Source organism: Strix uralensis, chromosome 7, assembly GCF_047716275.1.
Source record: "Strix uralensis isolate ZFMK-TIS-50842 chromosome 7, bStrUra1, whole genome shotgun sequence".
Taxonomy (NCBI): domain Eukaryota; kingdom Metazoa; phylum Chordata; class Aves; order Strigiformes; family Strigidae; genus Strix; species Strix uralensis.
In genome coordinates this window covers 16,904,342-16,931,751 of record NC_133978.1, presented here as the reverse complement: position 1 = coordinate 16,931,751, position 27,410 = coordinate 16,904,342, and the positions used below count along the sequence as shown (strand labels likewise).

The 27,410-nt window shown below is 36.8% G+C and overlaps 1 protein-coding gene across 19 annotated transcripts in view; it reads right to left on the bottom strand.

Moving 5' to 3' along the window:
* Positions 1-27,410, bottom strand: part of KCNMA1 (potassium calcium-activated channel subfamily M alpha 1) — a 514,017-nt gene that overhangs the window by 57,453 nt on the left and 429,154 nt on the right. For all 19 annotated transcript variants that reach the window (XM_074874548.1, XM_074874549.1, XM_074874557.1 and 16 more), the window contains 3 exons: positions 15,863-15,956; positions 3,928-4,051; positions 792-1,016 (listed from right to left, as the gene is read on the bottom strand). In XM_074874548.1, the coding sequence (XP_074730649.1) occupies positions 792-1,016; positions 3,928-4,051; positions 15,863-15,956 (443 nt within the window). The remainder of the gene's footprint in view (positions 1-791; positions 1,017-3,927; positions 4,052-15,862; positions 15,957-27,410) is intronic.

Genomic DNA, 27,410 nt, shown 5'->3' with positions numbered 1-27,410 from the left:
TAACTTTACTCCATAACATACAGAACATTCTCTTTCATACTTATACCATAGGCTTTTTTCCCCCCTGCCTACATGTTTGTGGGTCATTTATAGCTATGACCACCGAAGATCACTAGCTTGGAGGGCTTTATTTGTCCTGGAGCTTGTGTTTCTATGTTTTGGGCACATGAGTGAATGATAATGATATTTAGGAGAAAAAGGATCTCTGAATCGTGGTTGTATTGGTTGTCCCTACTACAATCAATAGGAGCTTTTCATTGATTTCAAAAGGGTCAGGGTTTTGCTGCATTTCCATACATGAGTACAGCAGGACTCTGAACTGAAATGCTATGGCAATGTTCCTTATAAAGTAGGCCAGCCTACAGGAAATTTTTATGAGTATAGATAGATATTATGTAGATAAAGTAACAATAATTTTTTTCAAAGGTTTTGTGGGTAAAAATACATACATAATGTCATAAATAACTACTGTTATTCTATCAGTGAAATCACAACATCAGAAGTGGCTACATGCAGTGCACTACAGTGAATGTTCGATATATAACACAGCTGATACATTTGATAGCTGTTGAAATTCATCCGATGAGGATGATGAGGAACCAAACACTGCAGCAAATATCTTCTAATAAGGTCTCACAGGGCTCTGTTTTCATAGACACAGTAAAGGGAAAATCTAAGTCCTCAGGCCTATAAGTAGACAAAAGTAAAAAAGCCTAAGATCAAAGTCAATATGAATCTGTCCAGTTGGTGTCCTAAATAACAAAGTATCAATAATATGGCTTTGGACTTACAGGCAAGATTGAAACCTTGGGGAAGTTATGCAGTGTCTCCCATTCCCTTCTCAGGTATTCAAGTGAACCCACAAACACAATGTGCTTGAGTTCATGGTAGTGAAAGTTGCTGGCTCGTAATGGCATCACTAAATTTCTTAATCCAATCAAAGCAGATTTAACATCCCCAAATATGCAAACGACTACATGCCCACTTAAAACTGTCATCGCTGCTTCACTTCGAGTCTAAAAAAAAACAAAACAAAAAGACAAGGGAGAAATGAAACAAAGGGAAGCTTAAATCATAAACTGAGTTTTAAACCAGGAAAAACACAACTGTCAATATTGTTCATGCACAAAGAAGCGGTTTGATAATAGCAGTTCATTTTAACCTTATTTATCCTTCATTAAATGTGCTCAGCAGAAGAAAATTTCATTCTCATTTGCAAATCCTTCTGTGTTTGGGAAGACACTGTACTGGACCAAATTCTAGTCTTGTGTATGTTTCTACACATGTGGCTTAAAACTCTAGTTACAATCAAAGTACTATGGGTTTAGCTAAGAACAGAATTTGACCTACTATGCATTTAGCCATTAGAAGGATTATAGAAGAGAGGTGCAAAACAACGCCTTAGTTGACAAAACACTGGTGGGTTTTTTTCAGGACCAGTTTGAAAAGGAAGATTTGAGTGCCCAATGGTCTTAGCAGGACTTTGTGGTATTACACAGATCTTGTGAATTGAAGACCATATTCTCTTATAGTCAAAGTTCTCATTTTAGGACAAGCTGCTACTACCCTGAGAAGCAATCAAAGAACAATCTACACTGCTCTGCTTTACAATGGATGTCCACCATACTCCACAGAGCTTCTCTCAGTAAGAAAAAACTAGTGTGCAAGATTGTGACTAATACTAACTTTTCAGGCCCACTGGACTTCCTGAGTTGTTGAATAGATAGAAGGAAAAAAGTATCATGGAGAACATTTGAATGATGTTCAGAATTATCTTCTTGTCTCAGTGACAAGAATAAATTTTTGCACTAATTTCATCAGTGGTAATGTCAGTTGAGCAGGCAACTCAAACACCAAGTAAATAAAGTCATTAGGAAATAATGACCTGCATTTCTGGAGCCAGTCTTAGCATTATTGCACTCCATCAAGTAGCTGCAGATCCACTGTTATCATATTGCCAAGAAGTTGTACACTCAGTACCATTACACAGAAGTTTTGCCAATGAATAAAACTAAGACAATGGTGAACGGCAAAATTTTCCCCTCACTTATCCATAGTATATGTCCATTTTCTAAATTATGGAAGCATGACAATGTGCAATACGGATTGGAATATGCAGCAGAGGTGTTTACTATGTAATAAGAATGGGAACTCTGATTAGTTTTCTCGTAAGTTAAAAAACACATGAGCTTTCAATTTCTCTGAGGCAGTTACACTGATTTTCATGCAACAGTACCAAGAAAGTGGTCTTGGCCCTTCAAACAGCAGAAGACATGAGTGAATGCTCAAATGAAGCATGTAAGTTGCCCCATGCCTCTGCCTATGGGTCTGGAATACTCAGACTTTACAAGACAGAGACCAAGTCTGGAAAGAAATTATGTAAAAAATGTCACTCTATAGTCATTGATCTGTATATAGCCATGTCTATTTGACTGTAGTCAAAAAAAGTTATTACCTGATACTGCTAGAATCTTGCAGAGCCAAAAAAGACCTTGGGCAAAAAAATGAATTCTTTTCTGATTGAGGCATCATCAAGTATCAATTAGAAGACAACCTGGGAAATCTCATCATCTTCAAATTATGTACTAATTTGTACTTGTGTGGTCTCTAAGGACAGTGTTAAATTTGCATGGATATGGATGTAGACATAAGACATGGACTGTGAATTTGGAAAGGTGTAGGGAAGCATTTTGCTGGCAGTCTTTATTGGTGATGATGCATGAAGCAGAAATAACCTGGCCAGACTTAGATTCACAGGCTAGTAGGGGGAAAAACTGACATGGCATCACCAAGAGATGATAAATGAGGCAGTCCACCATTTTTGAGGAAACACTTTTCAAGTGAGACAACATGTAAAGTTTGTTGGCTAAAATGTGTTTAGAGCATGAAGGCAGATTTCTATCTCTATTACAAAGTATTGTACATCAGGGCTGCCTCTCCTTGCCGGCTGAATACCTATAAATGCACACTACTTAAAGCTGTTCAGCCAAACTCTGTGTCACAGCTCAGTTTCTAGAATTTGGAATTTACTTGCTTGCTGTTTAAACACCGATATTGCAATTCCAGGCAATGTCACGGTCATTACAGAAACCCCCGAGGAGAAGTGGAGACAAGCTTTTAACCCCTGATTGCTAGAATAAACCAGGTCTGTCACCATTGTCGGCTACACCATGCCACAGTGCAGGAAAATCTAAGAGAGCAGGCTCAGGAAAAGCTTTATGAAGTGTGACAAAGTGAAGATCCACCAGGGAGTTCATTTCAAATATCTTCAGTTTTGCATATGAGATCTGGAGTTAGTTACTTGTTACTCTTAGGTATGAGTACATGAACACAAGTGGCACAAACTTTTACCGAGCAAAATAGACTGTGATAGGCCTTCTAATTATTTTTAATGACTTAAGTCATTTTGATGGTTTCCCCAGTTAAACAAACAAAACAAACATAGACTAGGCTCACTGCAACATGCTAGAAAGGCAGAGTAGTAGTACTACTTACTCTAGCCTATTTGGGCATCTTGAAATGTTGAAAATTGAGAGAAAAGTTCTAAGAGAGCAAAATTCACATCAATAAATAAGAGAGAATGCAAAGCAACACTTGCCTGTATTAAAATCATTACTGTCTTGTGTAAAGAGATAAATGGAGTATGTAAACTTAAATATTTCCAACCTTAATTCTCTAAAGATTTAAACCAAATATGCAAATTTCAGCTTATGAAAATCATTATTTTGGACTAATTGTTATTGTTGCATGTGGCATATAGATTTATGTAATCATAGTTCTTTAAATCAACATGCTAGCTTCAATTTCACCATGCTGTGTTTCCGATTTAAATACTCTGGATTTAATGACAGTAGATATTAATTTATTAATCCAATAGACATGAGTTCTAACTGAAGTTTTCAAACACAACTTATCATCAATACCTACCAAAATGACCTTTTCAATATCCTTGGCTGGACACCAATGAAACATCCCTGTAGAGTCATATTTTTTCACATTGGCATCCATATTGTCAATCTGCTCGTTGCCAGGAATTAACAAGGGGTCATGCCTGGGGAAAAACAAGTTGAGGACAACGTAAGTGGAAAATATTATGAATTATGGATGGAAGATATCCCAAGAGCTGTGTACAAAGAGGGATAAAAGTAAAAAAATGAAATGTAATTACACTTTAACATGCTTTCAATGCAGGCACTTTTAAACAAAAGCTGAAAAGCAAAAAAGTTAATTTGAAAATTTTGGGTGCAGTTTCAAAGATTTTCTATACTCTTTATACACAAATAACTATTTAATTTTAAACAGGGCTTTCTGACACCATCACATCCATAGAAGTTTTTTCCTTTCCAGTCCCACCCCTCCAAAATAAATATCAGAGTTGCTATTAGCATCTTCAATGAAGTAGAAGGGATAGGAACAGAGCCCCATGCTGACTGACTGGCATAAGTATGGAAAGCCAATTACTTGCTTTTACCACATACAACTTCTGACGTGATGCTCTTCGCAGTAAAAGCTTTAACAGGCTGCACTTTAAATATTTTAGCAATTTGCCCAATCATATTTTGCTTTTCCAAACTGAAGCCCTTTAAAGATTCAACAGTATGTCATTTTAGAGCAGACTGACTAACAAATGCCCACATCTGGAATACATGATTTTAATACCAAACAACAATGTCCATTTTCTCTGACAACTCTACCTGTGATAACCTTCTAAGTGCTTTTGCAGCAAGATTTTAAAGCACAGGGCTTCTCAAAGAAAAAGCAAATAAAAGACATTTTAATCTACTTGCTCTCCAGCTATATAGCTACGTCTAAGCACAGACATGTACAGTTCTTTAATTTGTAAGCTAAAATCAAATATTAAGCTAAGTACTAAGTGACTCCAACAGTCTCAGATGCTAGTGAGGATCCCTAAGTGATTGCATTATACAACAGCATTAGAAGGAGGACCATGTTTATGAGGCACAGGGAAAACTGGCCCTAAAATATTAAATTCAAGGAGGGAACAGAGATTTGTCTGCCAAAACTACAGTCTTTAGATTTTTGTCCTGAATGCTTGAAATATCCTGATACAGAATTGTAACTTTTCAAAGAAGAAAATATTTGCAATGTAGAAATATAAGTACTCTGACACAGGAGGCCAAATTTTAAAGCAGTTTGCCTTCTGAAGCCTGTTAAATAAATGCTCATATTGTATCAACTCTCAAAACTGGGAAGTTTACTGCTTTTAAAGCATATGAGCCAGCAGACTGTGGTAAGAACCTGTCTTCTGCACTGTCTACTAAAGCAGACTTTGAACACTGCATATGATATAGGTTAATTTACCCTGAATATAGTACAGTAAGTTACCACGCTTATAACAGTTATGCTTACATGCCTAAGAAAGGTATAATCTCTAGTTACATCAGGGTGATTAATTTGTGTAATTTTAGAGACACTGTTTATATATCCATTGGAATCAGTGGAAAATTCTCATTCATTTCCCTCAAACAGGGTCAACCCCACAGAAAGCGGCTTAAAAGGACTTAAGAAACTATTAATACAATATTCCATTTAAACCAGAATCTTCTGATGCTTTAAGAAAAAGCAATGCACTACACGGCAAAGGCATAAATCAGAATCATCTGGAAAAAGAAACACTATGTTTTCAAATTTTTTTACATTCACTCAACACAGATACAGTTCAGTGCATCTCACTGTCAACCCACTGGCAGCAGAGGAGTCTCTAGGGGACTACCTGGAGTCTCTGACCCTACTGCAAGTTTAATAATGAAAGGCCTTGCATAAATGTGTTCCCTCTTTTGTGGGAAGCAGAGGTGACTTCTTGGTGCAAAAGAGGTACCAAAGGGGTGGGATTTTGGTTGTTTTTTTTTTTTTAATTTCTAGAAAAATCTCTAGACTCTGCATTCTCTTCTCCATTCATCACTGAGCTGCAGCCATGGTAGTTTTGGCTGAGAGCTGCGATGTTGTTCATAGGGCATTCCTTGCTGCTCATAGTTGCATGTGGTACGGTAAGGTCTGCAACCATGGATACAATTCCATTTGAAGGTTGTACTAATGTTTCAACAACATTTAGTGGTGCTCTGTCCTAGCTATTTTTTTCTGATGGAATGTGTTAGCTATGTGTTTCAAAATAAGAAAGTTTGCCAAAAGGTCAGGCATCTTCAGGAGCTTCCACTGATAAATGTTTTCCTTTCTGTTGTTTTGGGTTTTTTTTCCCCCCAAACTTTCACAAAAAATTTCTCCATGAGCTTTCCTAGCAGAGAACTGAAACAAAAGCAAAGTTCACTGATCAAATCGTCTCCTTTTCCTTTCAGAAATCAGATGCATATAGGAAGAAATTTTCTTTTTCCCTTTCCCTTCATCAGAGAAACTATAATAAATCAATTTGTAAAAAATGCCACATTCTAATTTTCTAAACAGTGTTTATTTTCTGCTCTGAGATTTAAAACTAAATAGATCATGTGAAGCTTTCACACAAATGAGTAATGATACTTTAATCCCAGTCACAGAAATGTTACAAATTGAAAGGAATTTTATAACAAAGCAGGTGATAACAGATATCTGAAATCAAATTGTGGTCAAATGTCTTGAGGTCTGAGGCAATTTTTAGCATGTGAGTGCTTAAAGCCTAGAATAGTTATCTTTTGGGTAAGGGTCTTGCATCCTAAAAGGGAATATTCAAAGTAGCTTGTGCCAAAGAGTTATTAGAAATTTACCTCAATACTGCTTTTTTCTAGTTATCTTAGGTTTAAACAGGACTGACTGTGCTATGGAAGGGACAAAGAATATGAATCATCAGATATAACTCCCTATTGAAGTTTTAGGTAACAAACTGTGATTTTTTTTAAAAAAATATATATTTTTTTAAACCTATACATTTGCAATATGATAAACAGTTTGGATCCTCTGCTTCACTGCTTGCAGTACATCAAGTGGGAGCCTTAAAAGAAGCAAACAGAATGGGACACACGGCAAGAAAGTATGCTAATAGATGCTATTGTACTACTTTTACTCTAGAAGAATGGATTATTGCCTGAGAAGAAAACAGTGATAAGACTAGCCATGCTTCGTGTTTCAGAAGCTGTGGGTTTTTACATATAACTGTGCTTATTAAATTTAAATCTTGTGGGCTAAGCTATTATTTTAATCCCTCTTTAATCAATGACTTTTCATTCTCAGTAAAGTGATCCCTGAAGATGTCTACTGAGGCTGAAAACTGTTTACTACTAAGATTCAACTTTGTCCTCAGATATTAGAAGATATGCTGGTTTATGTACTTAAAAACTGAATTGATCCTTGGACTTTCTTTTTTTTTTTTTAAAAAAAAAAAAACACCCCATGGTCATTTTATGAAGCAATACAGAAATAAAATAGTATTACTACTTTGAACATAATTGCTCTTGTTAATCTGATGTTCTAAACCTGTTTTGCAAATACTAAAAATTAATTAAGAGAGACACACAGAGGCCAAGGCTGTCAAATCTGCCTAAGGTGTTTGGACACCCTCTTCCCATTAAAATTTATATTACACAGAGCATTACAGTTGTTGTCCTTACAGCCAAATCATGGACTGAATGTTTCTAGAGCTTCTCTGCCCCCCTCACCCTTGAAGATGGCCCTGTCAAGCCATGCTTGAGTCACATTGGCAGGCTACTGTGGAAATGCCTGTATTAGTGCTGCAGCTATTATGTTCTCCAGGGCTGTAAAGTCATCTACTTGAAAAATTAAAGTTATAGGAAGAAAACCACCTTCTATCAATTAAAATCCACAGTGTTTGTTTTAACTGAGATGTTGGTTTTTAGGGCTTGCAATCACCAAAGCATTTGGTCATTCAGCTAGGAAAAGACAGGCATGTATAGCATGCATGGGAGAAAAGGAGTGAAAGTTAAAATTTCCTTCATCCATAACACCAGTTTAAAAATAGCTTCTCTGGTTCTTATGGCAGATATTACTTACACATGACTTAAAATGAAGAGCAAAATACCATCTTTTCAAGGTTTTGAAGAGCATATAATGCCACTTATGATCAATTAAACTTGAAAACGACACTAAATGCCATGCTACAGCTGCAACCCCAAAAAGCCTGGCTGGAAGACAACAGCCTAAAGCTAAACCATAAATCCCACTTCCAGCAAACCTATTGCGAGGAAGTCAACATTACATTTTAAAGAGCACTGCTTTCTTAGCACACATTTATAACTACTGCAAACTTATTTACTTGGAGTTTTTGAGTCTGGAACTTTGAATAATGACTGGGGATAGACAGAACTGAAAAAGACCATTGCGGCCAAATGGCTGCCTCACTAACTGACTATTGTTTAGCATAGCCTTGCATTCTGTCACCTTTGTCTTAACTCTTTTGCTATCATTCATATGCAATTGAGCATTAGAACAACATACCGTCACTGATCTGCAGTGGAACTGCTCCATATGTTGAGCACTGGGAACAAGAACACTATATGATCACTAGGGACCCTGGTGTTGTTTGAAAATAAACTGTAATCTGTTAGTCTTTTGAACATCAGTATAACAATGTCTTGGCTACTTTTTATTCTGCTCCCTAGTAAAATTCTCATATGAAATCAATGGCAACCCCCCCCCGGGAACAACCCCTGTGTTTGTTAAAGTCTGCAATTAAGCCTTTCTCAGCTAGATATAACATATCTGGATTTTTCCCACAAAAAGATGTTTAGCAGTCTCCTGCTCAAGATTCAGGGTCTTGAAACTCACCCCTGTGCGTGGTCCAGGAATTCTGAGTTTTCCTCCCTGACTTTGTATGTGGATGTGTGTTTGTGAGTGTATGCACACACATACTTAATTTAAGAGGAAGGAGAGGGTTTGCTGAAGGTAAAATAGGAATTGAAGACACACTAGAGAATGTCTCATGCCTTTGAAATTTCTCCTACAACTACCCTAACAAATTGTGGCAATTAACATGCTGTTAGTGTTAGATGTATGCAGCCAGTGCAGGTGCTAATAATTGAAAAAGCATTTAGAGCTTTTACACCCTGGCTGAATATTTCATGATGTGCTGCATGTTTCACTATTTACTCAGTGGGCCCCTGTCACTTCAATCTTCTCTGACTGCTTTGACTGGTGCTATAAAGCTCAACCAAGATAGAGTGACAGCTTGTCACAGGGAAATTCCACTGACTCCAGCAGCTCGCTGGGACTAGCTGTGAAGGTTGTCACGACATTCTGATGGAATTCAGCAAATGTTTTGTGACTAATACACCCAACATTTGTCGGCTACCATTAGCCATTCCCTGTGACCCTCTGCAGTCTGTGTGGATGGCATTAAGTTGTAATGAGAATTTGTTGCCTGTGTATGTTACACTAATGACACTCTCTTACCAATCTTTCCTTTCACAGGTTAATCAGCAATGAAATTTGTAAGGATTCAGTGCCCAGATGCACCAGGTTTTAGAGAATAAAACTCGGTGCAACAAGAGAAAGGAAACCTGCAGTTTTACTGTTAAATGCTTTCACTGTCATATTCAGAAGCTATCCTAATATTGGCTATAATCTCACACTGCTTGACTTTTTCTCTAAATCTACAAAGAATATATTTAATACAGTGGTTGGCACCTAGTGCCCTGTGCTAGCTTATGGGCTGAATTACAGTGCTAAGAATACTAACAATTATATTTCTTTCCCTCTTGCTCTGCCCAGGTGTCACTGAAGATTTTTTTTTATCCTCAGAAGCCTTACTGAAGAGTTCACGTTAATTTATCAAGTCTACTAAGGACACTGATATAGAGCTGTTTACTGTAAGAATCTTGATCAGTAAAGTATCTTGATACCTCAGGACATGTTCAGAATACGCTTCTGAAGCACGAATCCTCTCACATAGAAGAGTAACAAAATAGTTAAATTTTAGACTTTAATGCGAGGGGGAGACACAGTCAATGTGTCTTCTGGTTTTAATATTTCCCATTTATATCTACTCAAGCTGCAGAACTACCAATCTTTGACGGGTAGGAGAATGCACCTGAAAAAATAATTTTTCATTTGTAAAACAATGAACCCACAGTTAAGTGGCATCATAAAATATAGGAATGTTTTTTGCTACATAAATGAAGTGTGTAGCCTTAATATCTTGTGATAAAAACTACCGCTTTTGCAAGTCAAAGTTTATGAGAATATATAATTTTCTTTAAACCCTTTAAAGCTAAAGAGTTTTTTCTTTCCATTGCCTTGATCTGAGTGGATCTTCTGTTCACTTGAACTTTATAAAAAAGCCTGTTGATTTTTTCTGCTGGAAAATTCTCCTTTTCTTTCCTGACACTCCTCTCTCATTAAAAAAAAAAAAAAAAACTTGTGCAAGATTTCACAGTACTCAAAAAAAATCTGATACCATTCTTATTCCTATGGTTTATAACACAACTACCAGTGATAGCAACAGTCAGAGGGCTAAAATATACTCCCCCCTATCATTCAAACCATGTCACTCTATAACCTTATTAAAAACAGGTCTAAGATAAGTAAGGCACTGAAACAGGTTGCCCAGAGAGGTTGTGGAAGTTCCCTCCCTGGCAGTGTTCAAGGCCAAGCTGGACGGGGCTTTGAGCAACCTGGTCTAGTGGAAGGTGTCCCTGCCCATGGGAGGGGGGTTGGAACTAGACAATCTTTAAGTTCCCTTCCAAACCAAACCATTTTATGATTTCATGATAACATAGCAATTACTGAGCTACTCCTGTTGCTCACGTTGGTTGTAGTGAACTTGTAAAACAAAATCAGGATGTGCTATTAAATACCTGCTGTGTTGCAGCTTAGTTATCATTGCATATTAGCACTGCATAAAGTTAGCCTTGTAAATCCTTAACAAAGGATGTAAATTTTAGAGTACATGATGGAAGTCTCCCAGGCTGAGGAACATAAATATAAACCATTATTATGGTTAATCGGTGAGTTTTCACCTCTTCAAACCTTACCTTCATGCCTGGTTTAGGGGAGCCATGGAAAATGATCAGATTGAACTTATTTTACCCGTTTTTGCCAGACAAATATTCCCCTCTAGACCTCCCATCACTTTTTTTTTTGGTTCTGATGAGCAAACTCACAGTTTCAGCCCATGGAAGGGCAGCACTACAGTGGCAGGGGCAATACAAATTCATCCTGAGTGGCACTAGCAAAAATGTGTGCGTGCACTTGAGTGTATGTAGCTGGGTGGGTGGATGAGGGGATAAATGTGCACAGCCGTTGTTCATATACTTAGAATATTGTATTCAACTTTACAAAAAAAGACAGGAGGTTTCCTGCTCAACTTCAGATAAATAATCTCATTAGGTTTCTGAGAACATATACCAAAAAGCTCACTTTTTTCGTGTCATTTAACTGGACCTTGACAGTCTCTGAGCAAGTTTTATGGTTTGGCTGGGAATTATTTTAGATCCTTGATCAAGAAAAATCCTCAGGCTTATGAAATTCTCCTTGGCAACACACTGAAAACCCAGTGTCCTCTGATGCCTCTGACTCTTATGTGATCAGGGACACTAATGATAATGACCCTTTGCTGAGTATGCTACTTGTCTAGAGGCCTATGTCAACTACACCACTACATTCAGAGTGGACAGGGACAAACTATTTGTTTGCTCTTCAGGCCCCTTGGGCCCTGTCATATGCTATTTGTTCTTGCATTAAGAGGTAGTTTGACTCAGCTGGGCTGACATTTCCTTCAAGTCAGTGTATTCCACTCATGCAGTAGCAGCTACCAAAGCATTAAGTGCAGACTTGAGCCCCAGAAACAATCCTTTTAAGTGGCTTTTTTGATTCATATCCAGGGCTTTTCATATTTTTACTGGTCATTCTGGAATCCAAAATGACACATTTTTTAAAAAACTAGCTTTCCTATTTGATATTTAGGTGAAATAGCCTCCTCACATTTAACATGTCTGTTCATCAATAACATGGATCAAAACCTGTGAGTGTGAGATGATGAACAGGTGACTTGATATCACTGCATGACACCCAAGGCATCAAACGGTTCTACTTCTCCATCTCACAAAGGAGACCTGATACATGATTATTCTGCCACTCACAGCTTTCCTTCCTTTTCCTTTCACTTCCTATTTAAATTTTACTTTTTATTGCAACAGGATGTTCTTGTGTTCACATCTCCACAGAGTGTCTGTTTTTTCCTGTTGGAGTTTATTTTTAGATAATACCCATGTTCTTGTGGGTTTAATGGGACAGACTTCTGTTGATGTAAACCAGATAGAAATAACCATGACAATGCAGAGTATTTTTCTAGTTAATTTGCATTTGTAGCAATAGTTGGAATTCAAAGGATTTGTTTCTGATTGATTAAATTCTTCCAGTATTGCATCAGTGTGATTCTGCTCATGTCATTTGATGCAATATAGGGTTCAGTTAGAACAGTGACTTTCTAAATGTGAATCTAGACCATTTGCAATGTATATAAAGAACATTTGTTTGTCTACCATCTATTTATTTCAGTCAGTAATTTATTGACATTTAGAGACAATAACATCAAAAAGATGACATTGATAAGATGTCTTTATCCGGATCATATTTGGTAATACAGCTTTCTATTTACATGAGAGTAAATCTCAAAAATTCCCACTTTCTGACCAGGTCTAAATAAGTACCTGTCAGACCTCTTGTCATGAATTCCCCGGGAATCCCTATGATATAGCTTCTGTCATCTGTTCTACTCCAGTGATAGCAGAAGTCATAAAGTTTTATCTCATGGTGTAATACCCTCTTCCCTGATTTGCCCCAGCCACTGTGGAAATCTAAAATCTACACAGCATCATCAACTTGTCTTAACTGTAGGGCTGCTCAGAAAGTGATTCTAAAGTCACAACTCTGATTACGATTTATAAATCAACTTTTCACATATTCCTCCTTTACATGCTCCAGACTTCTTGTCCTCCAGGCCCTCCCTAGATCTAGGACCATAGCTGAGGAAAAGGCTGCAAAGTAGCCAGCTGTTTCTGTGGGAGGGACAAGGGTGAAGCTGGCTTTGAAAAGGAGCTTTTAAATAAATTCAGGAAAAATATTGCAAAGATAAATATCAGCTACAGACATGACAGTGCTTTAGCCGATTTACATCTTATGTACTTTTAGCTGACATACCCTAAAGTTTTCTGGGCAGAAAAGCAAGTACCTGTCACTTTAGGTAATTTACGAGGATACAAAATAGCAGATAATGCAGCCCACCTTTGTTTATTGGAAAGGAGAAGAGCATTTGGCCATTACACACAAAGCTTAACAGAGTTCTCTTCTGATTCAATCCACTTTGTCTTATTTAGCACCTTGAACCAAAGTTAAGTCAGTGTAGATAAAGGGTAAGACAAAGAGACAGTTGGGTCTGGGGAGAGGCTGAGAGTGCCAACACAGGGCTGGTGAATAAATTTAGCAGTGAGGGAGAAGAGGAGGAAAACAATGTCTGGATTTGGAAGCCTGGCAAGTTCTCCATTCACTGCTCGACCTGTGTTTAGCAATTCTGATGTGCTACTGAGCAGACAGCTCAGGCTCAGGACGACTACTCTCCCTCAGTCCCTCTTCAGCAGGCAATGAAAGCAGGCTCTACTTTGAAAATCTTCCCCCATCATGCAAACTGACACAGGCATGCTTTTCAAAAACCCACAGCCAATCTGTTGATCATTACTTATTTACAAAGGCCTTCGGGCAGAAAGTCCTGTAAAAACCATACTTGATACGGTATACACTAGCTTTTTCTGCTTGTGGAAAAAAGTACCCCTAAGGCTACCTCAAACCATCACTTTCTATTGCACATAAAATGTACCATGTAACACTAAAGTATTTAATATATATGGTATAATATATCTACAGGAAAGGCATTTGTGTAGAAGTATGTTACCCTGTATTTGGTAATTTGATGTTTTGCTGAAGGCTATGACTTGAAAAAGCCTGCACCTAGTACAGAGGACCTGTCATCTCAGTACCCAAGAGCCAATAGAATAAAGAAGTACCCTTAAGCAGCAAAACTTTGACACAGCTTTGAAGCATATGAAAACAGTATAACTCCCCAGAATTATTATTACTCAAGATCAAAGAAATGAGGCATACTTTACATAGCAAACAGGGACAGTGTGCTTGGCTCCAAATGTTTCAGCTCTTTCTCGCTCTGTCTCTTTTTATTTCTACTTCCCCAAATTAGGATGGGGGGGGGGGGGCGGGGGGAGGAATCTCCCACACGTTTAAAACTTCAAGTGGTTAAAACTATTAGCACCAGATAAGAAGACTGTCCAAAGGTAAGTAAATTGAAAATTATGCTAGGATGACAACTGGCACCATAAAAATGAGAGGCTTGCCAGTAAGTTCATTTTATTCTTCCTCATAAACTGTAAACAAGCATGTAAATCAGTGTCATATGGGCAACGCTGAGCTAACAGGAAGGCAGAGAACTTTTAATGATACATTTAACAGAAATAGATAGTCAACAGGAAAAAAAAAAAAAAGCCACAGCTGGGCGCATTTTCCTCTGTGAATCAATCTCACTTTTGGTTCTATAGTCTAAACAGAGATGAAGACAACTTGCAGAAGTTACATCCTTGAATATGCCCTATATTGCAGTAACAATAAACAAATACAGATGCTTCTGTAACTGGCCAAAGAAATTTCCAGTCTACTGACTGAAATACAAAGAGGAATACCTAGCTGTATCCAGAATTGCTAAAGCAACAAAACAACTGTCAACAGTAAAAGTCATGAGTGATTTTACATATGGGAAGAACTATATATTCATATTAATTTTTTTCACTTAACCTCTGTGACTGCAGAGCAGTTACAGTTATACATACACCCTAACCCCAAACTGCACGAATGAGTCTGTTTATATATATAAATAAGTTTACATTTTTCAGTGTGAGTATATATATATATGCAGTGTAAAAACTCTGCTATGGTATTTAGTTCTGGATACAATTATGGACTGAGGTTCTAGACCGGCTACTTTAGATATGCAAAACCAGAGCAGGATTAGCCTCCTTGTAGAAAACTCCTCGTCTACTATTTGATCCTGTTTTGACTGACTTGAGCAGGCAGAAGCTGCAGCAGAGTGAGACAGAACGCAAAAGTCGTATTATTTTAATAGATTCCAATTTCTTTTTGCAGTTCTACTTTTAACAAATCTCTTAGATGTAATTTGTCCTATGGAAGGAAACTACATAGTTATACAAAGGCGTACTGGTGTAAAACAATGTACGCATAGCAACAGGGAAAAATATCACTAACAAGATGATGTTTTCATCACCCACTTTTAGAGTATATACTACCCTCTTAAAAATCCCTGTATTTCATAATTAATGTGCTTTTAGCCTGAGTAAAACTGCATTAGTTTTGAACTTTGCTTTGGCAAGTACATAGATTATTAGACTTTTTTTATCAGTCTAAATCAATTAACAGAAATTTGATTTCAATCGACAGGATAAAAGGAAGGTAATATTCAGGTTCATTTTTGATTGTGATGATACATCTCACATATGGCCTTAAGTACAGAAAACAGTACTCAGAGGGAATCCAACAAAAAGAGAATTGCCTGAGGCAAACTAACCACATGACTTTCCCTGATTGGTTAGTGCTATCATTAGTGCCACTGCTGTTTAAGAACTACACACGGACAGGACAGGGTGACAGCTAAGACTTTAAAGCCTATGTATTTTTCAAACAGCTTTTCAAACTGTTTTTCATGACAGAATTTTTTTCAGCTCTATCATTAACTGCTGACAAGCTGACAGAATAAATACTTCAGCCTTTCAGAAACCATCTAACAATCTTTTTTTTCCACCCCTTCCCCTTATTTGATGTGGGGGGAGGAGAAGAGGAAGGAAGGAAGAAAGGAGATGAAGAGATGAGTGTCTTACAGTCTTACCTCATCAGTTTGGGTGAGGAGTTGGGTGAATTTCGCATGCCTCCGTTTCGCTGCTTTTTTTTGGGCGAGAGTGTCGACGGCTGCTCATCTTCAACTGGAAATATAAGGAACTCATGAGATTAAGTACTGCTTTAAGTGCAATAAGAAATACAAGTGAGTAGCAAAGAACACACACTCTATGTCCATTCACGCACTGATACTTCATTGCTAACATAGGCCCAACAGTAATAAAAATCAAATACATGTTAGTCAAAGAGATTGGTTTGAAGGAGAAGCAGGGAAGAATACCAGGGTTTTGAACACAGGCGTTCAAATTGGTTTCATACTTCAAAAACAAAGGAGGGGAACCACATTCGGGTTATTCTTAGAGTTATTTTCAGTTAATCTGTGCTACAGAAAAGTAGAATTAGTGCTCTGCTATATTCCCAGAAAAATAAAGTACTATTTGCAATACCAACATAACAGCTGCCAGCCTGCTTTTACTAATGAACTAGACACCAGTTGGTTCTTGCTCCTCACATGCCAAACAACAGAGTCTTCATGAAGAGATGAAAAATATTCAATGCCTTGATGTTCAATGATTCAGTTAGTCAGGAATGTGAACGCAGCCTGCCATTGTGTACAGATCTCCAGCACAAGTCAGACCTCATTGCTCTACCCTTCTCACAAAAGGGAGTTTTAACAGGAGTGAACAGAATGAGGTTGAATGGAAGTGGGGAGACAATACCTGTATAACGGAGGATGCGTGTGTTATGCAATCTTTTAATGAGGATGAGGTGCACTTTCAATGACAGATCAATTTCCAGATGTAAAATCACTTACAGTTTTGCCAATCATAAACTACTGTTGGATAAGCTATATCACAGTACATATTGCTTACACAAGTGCAGCTTCCTAATAACTCATCTATAAGAATTAACCATCATCTTTACTGTTTCAAGATTGTTACTGCACTTGATAATCTGTGCATAAGGTTTGCATGTGCTATCAAAGGGAATTATCTTATGCCAGGAAACTGTTACTTTAAAGCTAAAAGGAAGTTGATTAGCAGTAGTAGTAGATGTATTAAAAGAGCTTAATACACATTAGTGGTGCACAAGCAGAGGCTGGAAAAAAAAAATCTCTTTGCAACAAGCTACAAAGGAACAACAACAAAACCTGGATATATGTCAGCTGCCCTAGACTCATCTGGGTAGAAAGTAAGCAATATCCTTCTGCTATAACCCTCTTCTGGCACTATTTTATTACAGACTGCATTCTAGCCTGTCATGTCTGTCTGTTTGACCAAGTCTGCTATGGAACTTCATTTTGCCTTGGTCAAGATAGAAGGACTGGGCCCTGAAAAGACAGATGTGCTGTCTTTTTAAATGACCTGGCATCACCTAACACATCAAGGGAATCAAAACAAAAGAAAGCATTGCAAAAGAAAAACAAACAAAAAAGTTAACCCCAAAATAAATGCCCCAAAGAGTGGTATAAAAAGTAATATTTAGATCAAAGCAATGACTGTGTAATAATGATTTATTTCACTAACTTAACTTCCTTTTCTTCTTGGGCAGCACCCCCAAAGACAAAGCCACTTCCCTCTCATTTGACTTTTTTTCCAAGTCAGAGTCCTGTAGTGGAAATGCTTATTGATGATTAGTCACGTATCATTCTTTGTTTGGCTGAGAGATAAATAAGCCCATAGGAAATTCTAAAAAATATGCAAATTAAAATTTTATTTCTATGACAGTTTGTTCAGATTAAACTAGATTACTTCAGTGTTTAGCTATTTGTGACATGAAGTGAATATGCACAGAATTATTTTGCTCGTAATATCCTTCTATTTCTTATTATAACAAAGTGCAAGTATATGTGCATTTCAGAACACCCTCTGCAAATCACGTTCTTGGAAATGGCCTAGTCTTGTTTTAAACTCGTCTATCAAAAAGTTATTTGCATGCTTTTCCACACAGACAATAGGTTGCTTTCAAGATATACACTGTGTTCCCTTATTCTTCATAGGATATAAATACTCAGTTCCAATCTGATGAATCCACCACTTAAAAGATCAAAGGAACAAGAACCATGCAGAATGTTCCGTCCAGAAACCAGCTACAACTGATATGTTTTGCTCTCTTGGTAGTAAAAATTCTAAAATTCACTTAATTTAATCTGTTACCATGGGGTTACAAAATGTCAAGAGATTCAGTATTGCACTGTAAATCAAGTGCATCGTTATGCTATTTTAACAGCTTAAGGAACATATACAGCCATCAGCACCATGTGCAAAATCTTACATTAACACAAGTCAACTTTAGATCATATTATAGCCAAAAATATTTCTATAAGCAATAGAAAACACTATCAAAAAAGAGTACTTTTCCAAGTTTTCAGCTAGCTAATAAGACTCCTGTCTGATCCTTTCAAATACTGAAAGTTAGTATAATAAGGATCTTTTGTACTATATGGTCCAACATTTGTGCTCTCCACTGCTGCCAGGTGATGTTACTCTGCCGTTCAACTACAAAACAAAGTCTTACTAGTAATCATCTGGAATAACAATTTCTAGAACTAGATTTCTAGCAGTCTGCACTTATTTTTGGTCTATTTTTTGGTCTTTTTGTTTATCTATAATAAATAAGCTTCCTCTTTTGATATGTGCTTGTCATATTCAAACTGTGCTACTGTCACCAATTGCCTGGAAAGTCCAAGGTTAATGTGGTTCACTAGTTAATACCTGTTAGCAAAGCCTTCTGAGGGATCTCAATTTGTTGCTAAAGCAATGCCTTGCTTAGGCAAGGAAGCCATTTATTCTCATTGCAGCAATGAAAGGTGATCTATCTTAATCATATCACATTCAAACAAGATTTTGTTTTCAATTAAAACTGTGCATAGAGTTTACAGGGAATGTGCAGTTTAGAAACACAGCTCCATAAGAACTGGGGAAGGGAATCCATGAAGCTGAAATATGTGAATAGTATACACTGGACACCATTACCTATGGCTTTGTTCCCAAAAGTGTTGCAGTGATAACTCACAAGTGGCTTCTTAGTAGTAAGTAGGATATAAAACATATTTAATTATTTGCCTTCAGATACTCTTATCAATTTCCTGCACATTTAAAGAAATATATCTAGCAAAATTTTTAGTAAAGCCATAAAATACCATTTTAGTTTCATGGTTCATCTGTCTACATTAATTTAAAAGGGAATCTTAAATTTGCTTGTTCTTATGAAAGACAACCATATTTGAATAATGGGGTGTGATATATGACAACTCAAATCTGATATGTTTGACCTAGTGCTTTTGTTAATGAGTCCATATTTTTAGTATTTTTGATGTGTTTATGCTACAGGATTTGTATTAAAATAGTCATATTATATTATGCAGACATTCTTTACCAGTTTTCAGGAAAACAGCAAATAAGTTCAAGAATTCGACACAGAATTTTATATAATCAGAACTCAATCCAGCCTCTACATTCTAATAAAATTCAAGAGCTGGTTTGCACATCCCTAAGCATAACACTTACTGTTGTACACAACCCATTGCTCACTTGTCTAATAGGCAGAGAGTCTAACAGTTTTGCAGTTGAGGAAGACTCAGTGCTAGAAAAATGTCAGGCGAGTCTTATGAGGCTTCATATGCTCTGGTTCATGCTGGAGTTTAATTTAAAGTTACACTGATGTTTTAACATGTTTGCTTATACTTGAGTAAAGAGAATTCATTATTTCAATGACATAACCTCCAGACAATGTTCCATGAATTGATTTAAGATGTGCTGGTAATTTTAACAGCCTAAATGTGGAGCTGAACATCTGTAACAACATATTACTTGACTTTTATCCTCATTTTTTAAGCAAAATAAAGGGAATGTCTTTCAGAAACGCTGGACGAGTTCATAACTTTTTTCTTTGTTATTTTGTTACTGTTCTTTAAATAAATCTGTCTCCTTCACTGCCTCTCCCAGCTCACTAGCAGAACAGTTTACAGACACTGCTTTTTAGATCCCAAAAAGAGCTGGAATTTGAAGTAACACCTACGTTACTGAACGTCACATGAATTGGAATACCTGCTAAACTCATTCTGCCTAGCAAGTAAATGCTTCAGAGCAAATAAAACATACGAAAGGTAAAGCACAAACCACCCAGAAACATTAGTTGACTAGCTATCTCGATTAACTTATTAATGACCACATCTGGAGAAACCCACATCTGTAAGCACTTAACAGAGCATTAGTAATGTCATAGTCACATTGAAAACAGACTGCAAAACCATGCACAAACCAATCTGTATTGCCTTATGCATCCAACTATGGGGCTACCTACGGAGATCTTGGTTCAACCCAGGCTTTTGGGAGTGGTAGCGGTATTTTACAGGCAAGCTGAGTGCCCTTTGCAATCTACAGTATGTAGATTTTCCTTGTTCAACAGAACTCAATAAGTTAAGGTGCAGTAGCGAGGGGTTGTTGGGTAGGAAGAGACTCCCTTTACGATTATTAACAAGTGGAACAGGTTCCGGGATTCCTTCAGTGGACTTGGCACCAACCAATGCATTAGTAGTTGCATTCTTGAATTGATACGAACATTTTGGGTAACTTGATCTAGCTGCATTCTGTACTTCTAAATAATAAGAAAAAATTGAAATTAATGTCTTTGTATTAAAAATTATTTCAAACCACAGGCATGAATCAATTTTGATATTATGTGGAATTACAGACTTTAAAGCTTAAAGTATTTATACCTGCAGCTTTCTTAAGTTTTTTTTCTAAAAATGGCTTTTTATAAAAGAATACTTATAAAAGGATTATTTCACAATATTATCATCTTTAAGCAATAATCCCATCCTAGGGTAAGTGTGTCTGAGGCAACACTTATTTCCCACATGTTGATAAAGGCTTTGAGATTTACTAGCTGTGGAAGATGTTTATTCCTTTGAATCTACTGAAAATGACAGGGGAGGTAGAGCACTCTGCTGCTATTAAAATAAATAAGGAATCATAGAAAAAAGTAAGGTCAACACTTCAAAATTGTGCAAGCATACTTATGGAATTAAACTGATGTTTAGGAACCTACATAGAAGTTCTTAGGTATTCAGAAGTGCTGAATACTGTAAATTTCAGGAGGCCTTACATAGCACCTCTGAAAAGAAAGCTGATTTAATTTCCTAAATAAGTATTTAGTTTGAAACTGTGATTCTTAGCATTCAATTTCTAATATATCAAAGCTAATTAAACAAAACCCCCATATTAATACCTCTAACAAATGTCATCCTCTGTAAAAGACAATAATAAAATGTTTTTCTGGTAAAAATATGCCGTAACGATCTTCTCCTAATGCTTGTTTCATTCTGAATGAATATATTATAGAGTACTCTCTAATATACAGAAGGTATATTACTGAGCCACTAAGATCTTATATTCTGTTATGTATTATGAGGTGAGGAAGTTAGGTAGAGAGCAGTTTATGGACTGATAATCTTGCAGCATTACTTCCATATGTTTCAATTGCCTTAAAATTTCCATGGAAAACTCTGAGTAGACAGTAGCTCCAAATTATCTGAGGAGGTCAGCATGTTTTTTGGCATCTTTGTCTAGTTTACCATCAGCTAGAAAGACTATCTGGTAACAGGAAAGACACATAAATAGCATCCACATGTTTGCCCTTTGTGTTCAGGCACAAAATCTGTCTCTCACAAGAAAGGTGATTATATGTAAATTACAAGAGTCATTTGAGTGTACTTTTTAACAAGGTTCAACTATTAACAAAGCATTCATTTCTACTCAATGACCTCTGAATTGATGGCTTGCTACTACTCTGACTGAGGTGGATAGACAAATCAGTGAGAACAGAACTAGATAGAGTCTAACTCACAATGTTATTCTGCACTTTGCTAATAGTAGTAACATGTAAAGTATAATGATGATAATGCATACTCATGAGAGTTCACATAGATTTTAAGTCATTGGAGGATAGCATGTATCTTTGATTAGCAAAACTGCCACAAAAAATGCTATCATATTGGGTATATTACTTGAAAATTATCAATCTTATCTCAGGAGTTACCGGGTTTTTGTCAAATCTTGTACTTTTATCTTTGATATTCCTCCAGTGAAACAATTTTCAGATGATAAAATATATCCACAGAGACCTATCTCCCTACACAAGTCACTGATCAAGCATGTATTTGAACACTTTGAAATGCATCAATTCAGTTCTATTTTTAAACTACAGACAGTAATATTAGAAATAATCTTTATAAATCTACATGCCTGCATCAAAGTATCTTCACATACAATGGAAGACAATCAAAATTGATTAGTAATGCCTCCAATCATGCTATTTAAGAAACTTCATAACTCTCTTCTGGAGTTCAAGTTTCAGATACCAGACCTGACTATTTAATACTAAACTTCCATAACAGTGTATGTCTTATGGCATATTCCATGCAGACATAAACAAGCTTTCCCAAGATTTTGTGCTTGCAGTGCATGAGCCAGAACTAAAATACCTTGTCTTTCAGTTACAGCTTAACACCTTGAGCTTGGCATCATATTTAACAGCATCACATGATCTTGTTCAGCACGAAGGCAGACTGAGCTGCTTAAAACATATCCTACTTCCTCTTATTTTCAACAGTGTGGATAGGTACTACCACTGAAAAGCAAAATATTAAACAATGGGGATAACAGAACTGCATTTTTTTGTCAAATTATTCCAGATTTAAAAGTTCTAAGTACGAGTTTCATGCCATGACCTCTAACCTCCTGCCTCTGACAAGAGCTCAGCTGCTTCAGATGAAAATGGAAGAAGTCCCACAGTGGATGACTATGAAACAGCTTGTTCATAGGAGAAGTTTTTTTTCTGGCTCCAATAGTTTATAGCTCGTGTCTTTTTACTCAATCTTGAAAAGCAAAGATTACAGTATAATATCTGAATAACCTATCTTTGGTAGAGATAATTATCTCTTTCTCCATTTTTTTACCCCAGAAGAGTAAAACTGGTTATTTTTATTATAAATAGCCTGTCAAGTTGTACATGCACACCGTGCCACAAACACAAGCACACCAGGATACATGTGGAACTACATGTGCAAGCACAGCGGTGCTATTTTGAATACAAGATATTACTGCTCTCTTAGATTAAGCAGTATTATATAATCAGGTGAGAAACACAGGCCATCACGGTCACTTCTGAATACACATACTATAATGTGCAGAACCTAAACCACATGTTTTTCATAGCATCCTGTTGTTCAGCAAAGGCAGTTTCTTTTTATTAATAGTTTTTTAAAAACCTGATTCAGTGCTTGCACCACTATGTGGGCTGATTTCTACAGAAAACATATCTGGGAAATAAAGATTGCTGTTAATTATATGGAACTAAATGCATCCTTACACACTGTCAGTGTCTCACTACGTTTGGCAACCAAACCGTCTGGACTGGGGTAATTTGTTGTACTACTGCACAATGTGAAACCACAACCTCCAAATCCACAAGAGTTCTCTTCCAAGTATCTGATGAGTTTAGCACCAGCAAGTCTACTAGAAGAGAACTATTTTCTAGTCATAGTTAGATTAGTTTATCTAATATGACATATGCCTTTATTTTCAATGTAAATGGTCACACGACAAGCATGCTGCTTGCATTGTTTATTAGAATTATTCAGGACACTTGCCATATATCCATGAGGCATTGTTATTGTTAACTAAGAATAGAGACATATACTGGTCATTTTGAGAGCAAATTCTGAATAGCTTTTTGAGAATGGCAAACAATAAGGAAGCAGATAAGAGTAGAGTAAGAAATTGCATGTTTTCTGTAGTACTTTCTAGTTGCACCCTGGGTGAACATTACCTGCTTTTGGTAAATGCTGTACAGAACTTCCCCAAGAAACCTGTCAACATTAGACAGGTAAAAAGTAATGTCTATAAAATGTGAGATATAAATGCAATTTATGTAAAGGTATTTAGAAGCTGCATACCTTCCTATTCCTTCCCCCGAACCTCAAGAACTCCCTTTCAAACTCAATGAATATATACTTGCCTACTGACTGCATTAGGGAATCATGCCTGTTTCTATTTCTATACATTTTATTTATTATAATGAAGATAATTTGAAATGCAATCTGCAACTCCCTGAACATTTTTAAAACACCCAGTGTAGTTAATCTAATGCCTATGGCAATCTCTATTTATTCTTTGCGAGCATACACTTGCCATAACTTAAAACCAGGCTGAGCTTTAATTTAAATGTAACAAGGCAGAATACCAGTACAGTGCTTTCAACAAAATGGCTGAAACTGGCTTCAGCATGATTTGCCTGGAAGGGAAGATGAAAATGTGTTCTAAAGGAGAAAAACTATCCTGACCAAAACCAGACATTCTAAACAACCACCACCGATACCCACTGCCCCTTTCCTCCCCCATCTCTATGAGCTGCTAGGCTTTCAGCACTGTGTTTTGCCAGACACTAGCACAGTGTTTTCCTTCATAGAGAGCCATCAGCCAGAGCTGTCACTTGCAGATACTTCATTTTTGTTTCAGTCTAATTCATACTGCGCCCCCTTAATCTCTGTAGTGAGTCACTGTACAGATATGCCAGATCCAGCACTAGCAGTATAGTGTTTTTAACAGTTAAACTACCTTGGTTTGAAAAAATATTTTATTTCTCCCCCCAACTTAACTGTTCTCTTTCTCCTAACACCTTCCCAGATGACCTCCGAAGGAGCAATCACTGTTCTGCAATCTGGCACGTCTTCCGTAAAGCTCAGCTTTCATGTAGTGGGTGAGCACAAGCTGCAGCTCTGTATTACTCAATGCAAATAATCAATATGTTGATTGAGCTTTTGGCTACCAGAGTTCTTTGATGGGAGTGACAGTGAGCATGACTTCCCTCTTTCAATGACATGCCTGTTTAGACTTTGCTACCTACCACTCTGTGAATCAGGCAACTGAAAATACCCACAGCAATTCCTCCAAACTGTCAGCTATTGCTGTGATTCCACCCAGCACCCCCTGTACAAGACAACAGATTAACCATTAGGCTAGATATGTTGAAAATATACAGCTTCAACCTTTCCCTAGCTAGCTCAGAGCGATGTATAGATGATTATTTCAACCGTCAGCTGCCGCATAGACTTAAACCCCTGCACAATAACTCCTGGATTCATCTGCCCCTTGTCAAACTCACACAGCTTTAGTTTGAGCATACATAGTGTGGCAGTTTCACTGCGGATCTAGAATAATCCAGACGGCTGCTGTCTCTTTGTTAACAGGAAGCTAAACTGATGAGTTTGTAATGCATTTCTTATCAAAGGTAGTTTGAGAAAAGAAAATGTGCCCGATCAGTTGGGGTTGGAATTTAGCATAGTATTGAAATATGGTTTAATTGGAACATTTGTTATTTGTTAGGAAAAAAATGTTATTCTTCTCCTTTAAAAATCACTTCATGCATATGAACTATTTGTTTTACAAATTTACTAGATTTTTTGGTGGTAACCAAAGTAACGATATCATTGACTAAAAACTACAATGCAATGGTGCTTGATGAGATACAAGAATGTTAATTTTAGAAACTGCAGAGCAGTGTGTGCTGGGTGCCTGAAATGGCAATTCAAATGGAACAGGACTGCCGTTTTGGTTTCTATGTGCATTACAAACTCAGGAAATGCATTTCACTGCTTTTTTTATACAAAGTGAAACAGATATGCTGCATATCTCTACCTACATGCCATTACAAAACCAGGTGAGGCTCACTGGCTTTTAGTTCCAGTGTATGCCATCTGAAACAGGTAAGAAAACATCAAGATCCGACAATGTCAAGAATGCATCATTTCAGAACATTTTACAAATACTGAATGGTGCTTACATGAGACATTCTCTTTGAAACACTGCAGCCCAAGAAACATATTTTTTTTTTTTTTTTTTTTTTGTCCAGGCTTGCACCTTTTGGCTAAAGACACAGAAACCTGAATGACAAATGCATTGCTCTTTTGTTTTGTTTTTTTTTTTTTTTTTTTTTCCTATTGGTATTCAATGCTTAAATTTTATATTAATAATACACAGTCTTTCAGTCTTAATCCTCCTCACATATAAAGGATTGAAACTCAGCCACAGATACATTCCTCACCTTTGCTTTTCCTTGAATGCTGTAAAAAGACAGTTAATAGAAAATGTGGAATGTTGCTAGGCTGGATTCTGTTATGTATTCTAGATGGCTGCTCTGATATTACATGAAACCATGACAAACTTTTAAGTTCCTGAACTTTTAGCATTACGTGTGTATATAGAATGAAAGATAGACTGCAAAGGTATTTGGAAACCCAGCAAAATTTTAAGTTGAATCTTTTGGTGAAAAAAAGTCCAGGGTATGGTTTTACACTACTAATTTACTTTTAGGGGTAGAGCAACCCCCTAAGGTTACTGTAGGACTTTGATTTTTTTTCTTTACTCCTTCAGTTTAATTCAAGAGCATAATTATTACAAATGCTTTACAGAGATACTGGTTGTTATCATCTCTCTATTACTACAACTTCAGCAAGCAAAGAAGTAGTCTAAGGCTGTTCAAATTGTGGTTGATCTAAAAAGTCCATTGAAGTCAGAGAAAACACTTACATTGACTTCAGTGGACTTTAGATCAGGAGTTGTTCATATCTCATGCTTCAGGGTGCAAGCTGAATTGCAAATGGGGCAGGAAGAAAGCCCTTCCCATATATACTGCATTTTACAATTGGCTCAGGCAATTTAGAGAAGAAAGGCTTCAGATTTCATGGACCTGGTTTCTTGTTCCTATATAGAAGTATATACACAATGTGACATTACTTGTATGTAACAACCATCTCACCTTTCCCCTGACAAACGTGCAAAGTAGAAAAAAGCTACTTTATTTAATTCCTAATCAATTTCTATTTAGACTAAGTTATAGGTGCATTGAACCTTGAACATCTTTTCTGATTCAGATTTTAGTATTTCCTCATACATTTTTCTTGATTTTTAGTCTCTATTCTCCATTGCCTTCTCAATTTATGATTCACTCAGTAATTGTTTATTCAAGTCATTATATTGTTATTGGAAAACTGTCAAATGAAAAGTTAGAAAAAAAGCATCAGTAGACTTGTTTTCTCCTGTCCATTTCATTGTCCAATTGACTTCACCACATGTTGCACCAATACAGAATACTATTTGGGTAAATTAAAGTTTATTTTGGGGAAGGGTGAAGAGTGTCTAAATTGTAGAACTTAAAATAGAACATGATCTGTGTTCATGGAGGTCTGTTCTCCAGACGAACACCAAAGTGAAGGCAATTGACTTTGTCTTTTGAGAGTGCACTTTGAAGAATAAGGAAATTCAAAATCTCTCATCGGTTATGGCAAGTGCAAACATTCTCCAAGTTAAATTTTAAATTCTGTTATTTCATTATGACAAGCTGTTCCACTATCTGAACACTGAGGAAGAGCAACAGCAAAATGTTACCCCTTATGTGTCAGAAAAGAGCTGTTCAGACTCTGTGCCCTACTGTGTCACAAGCAGCTCTGATGTCCAATTTTAGAGCTCCAGCTGCTG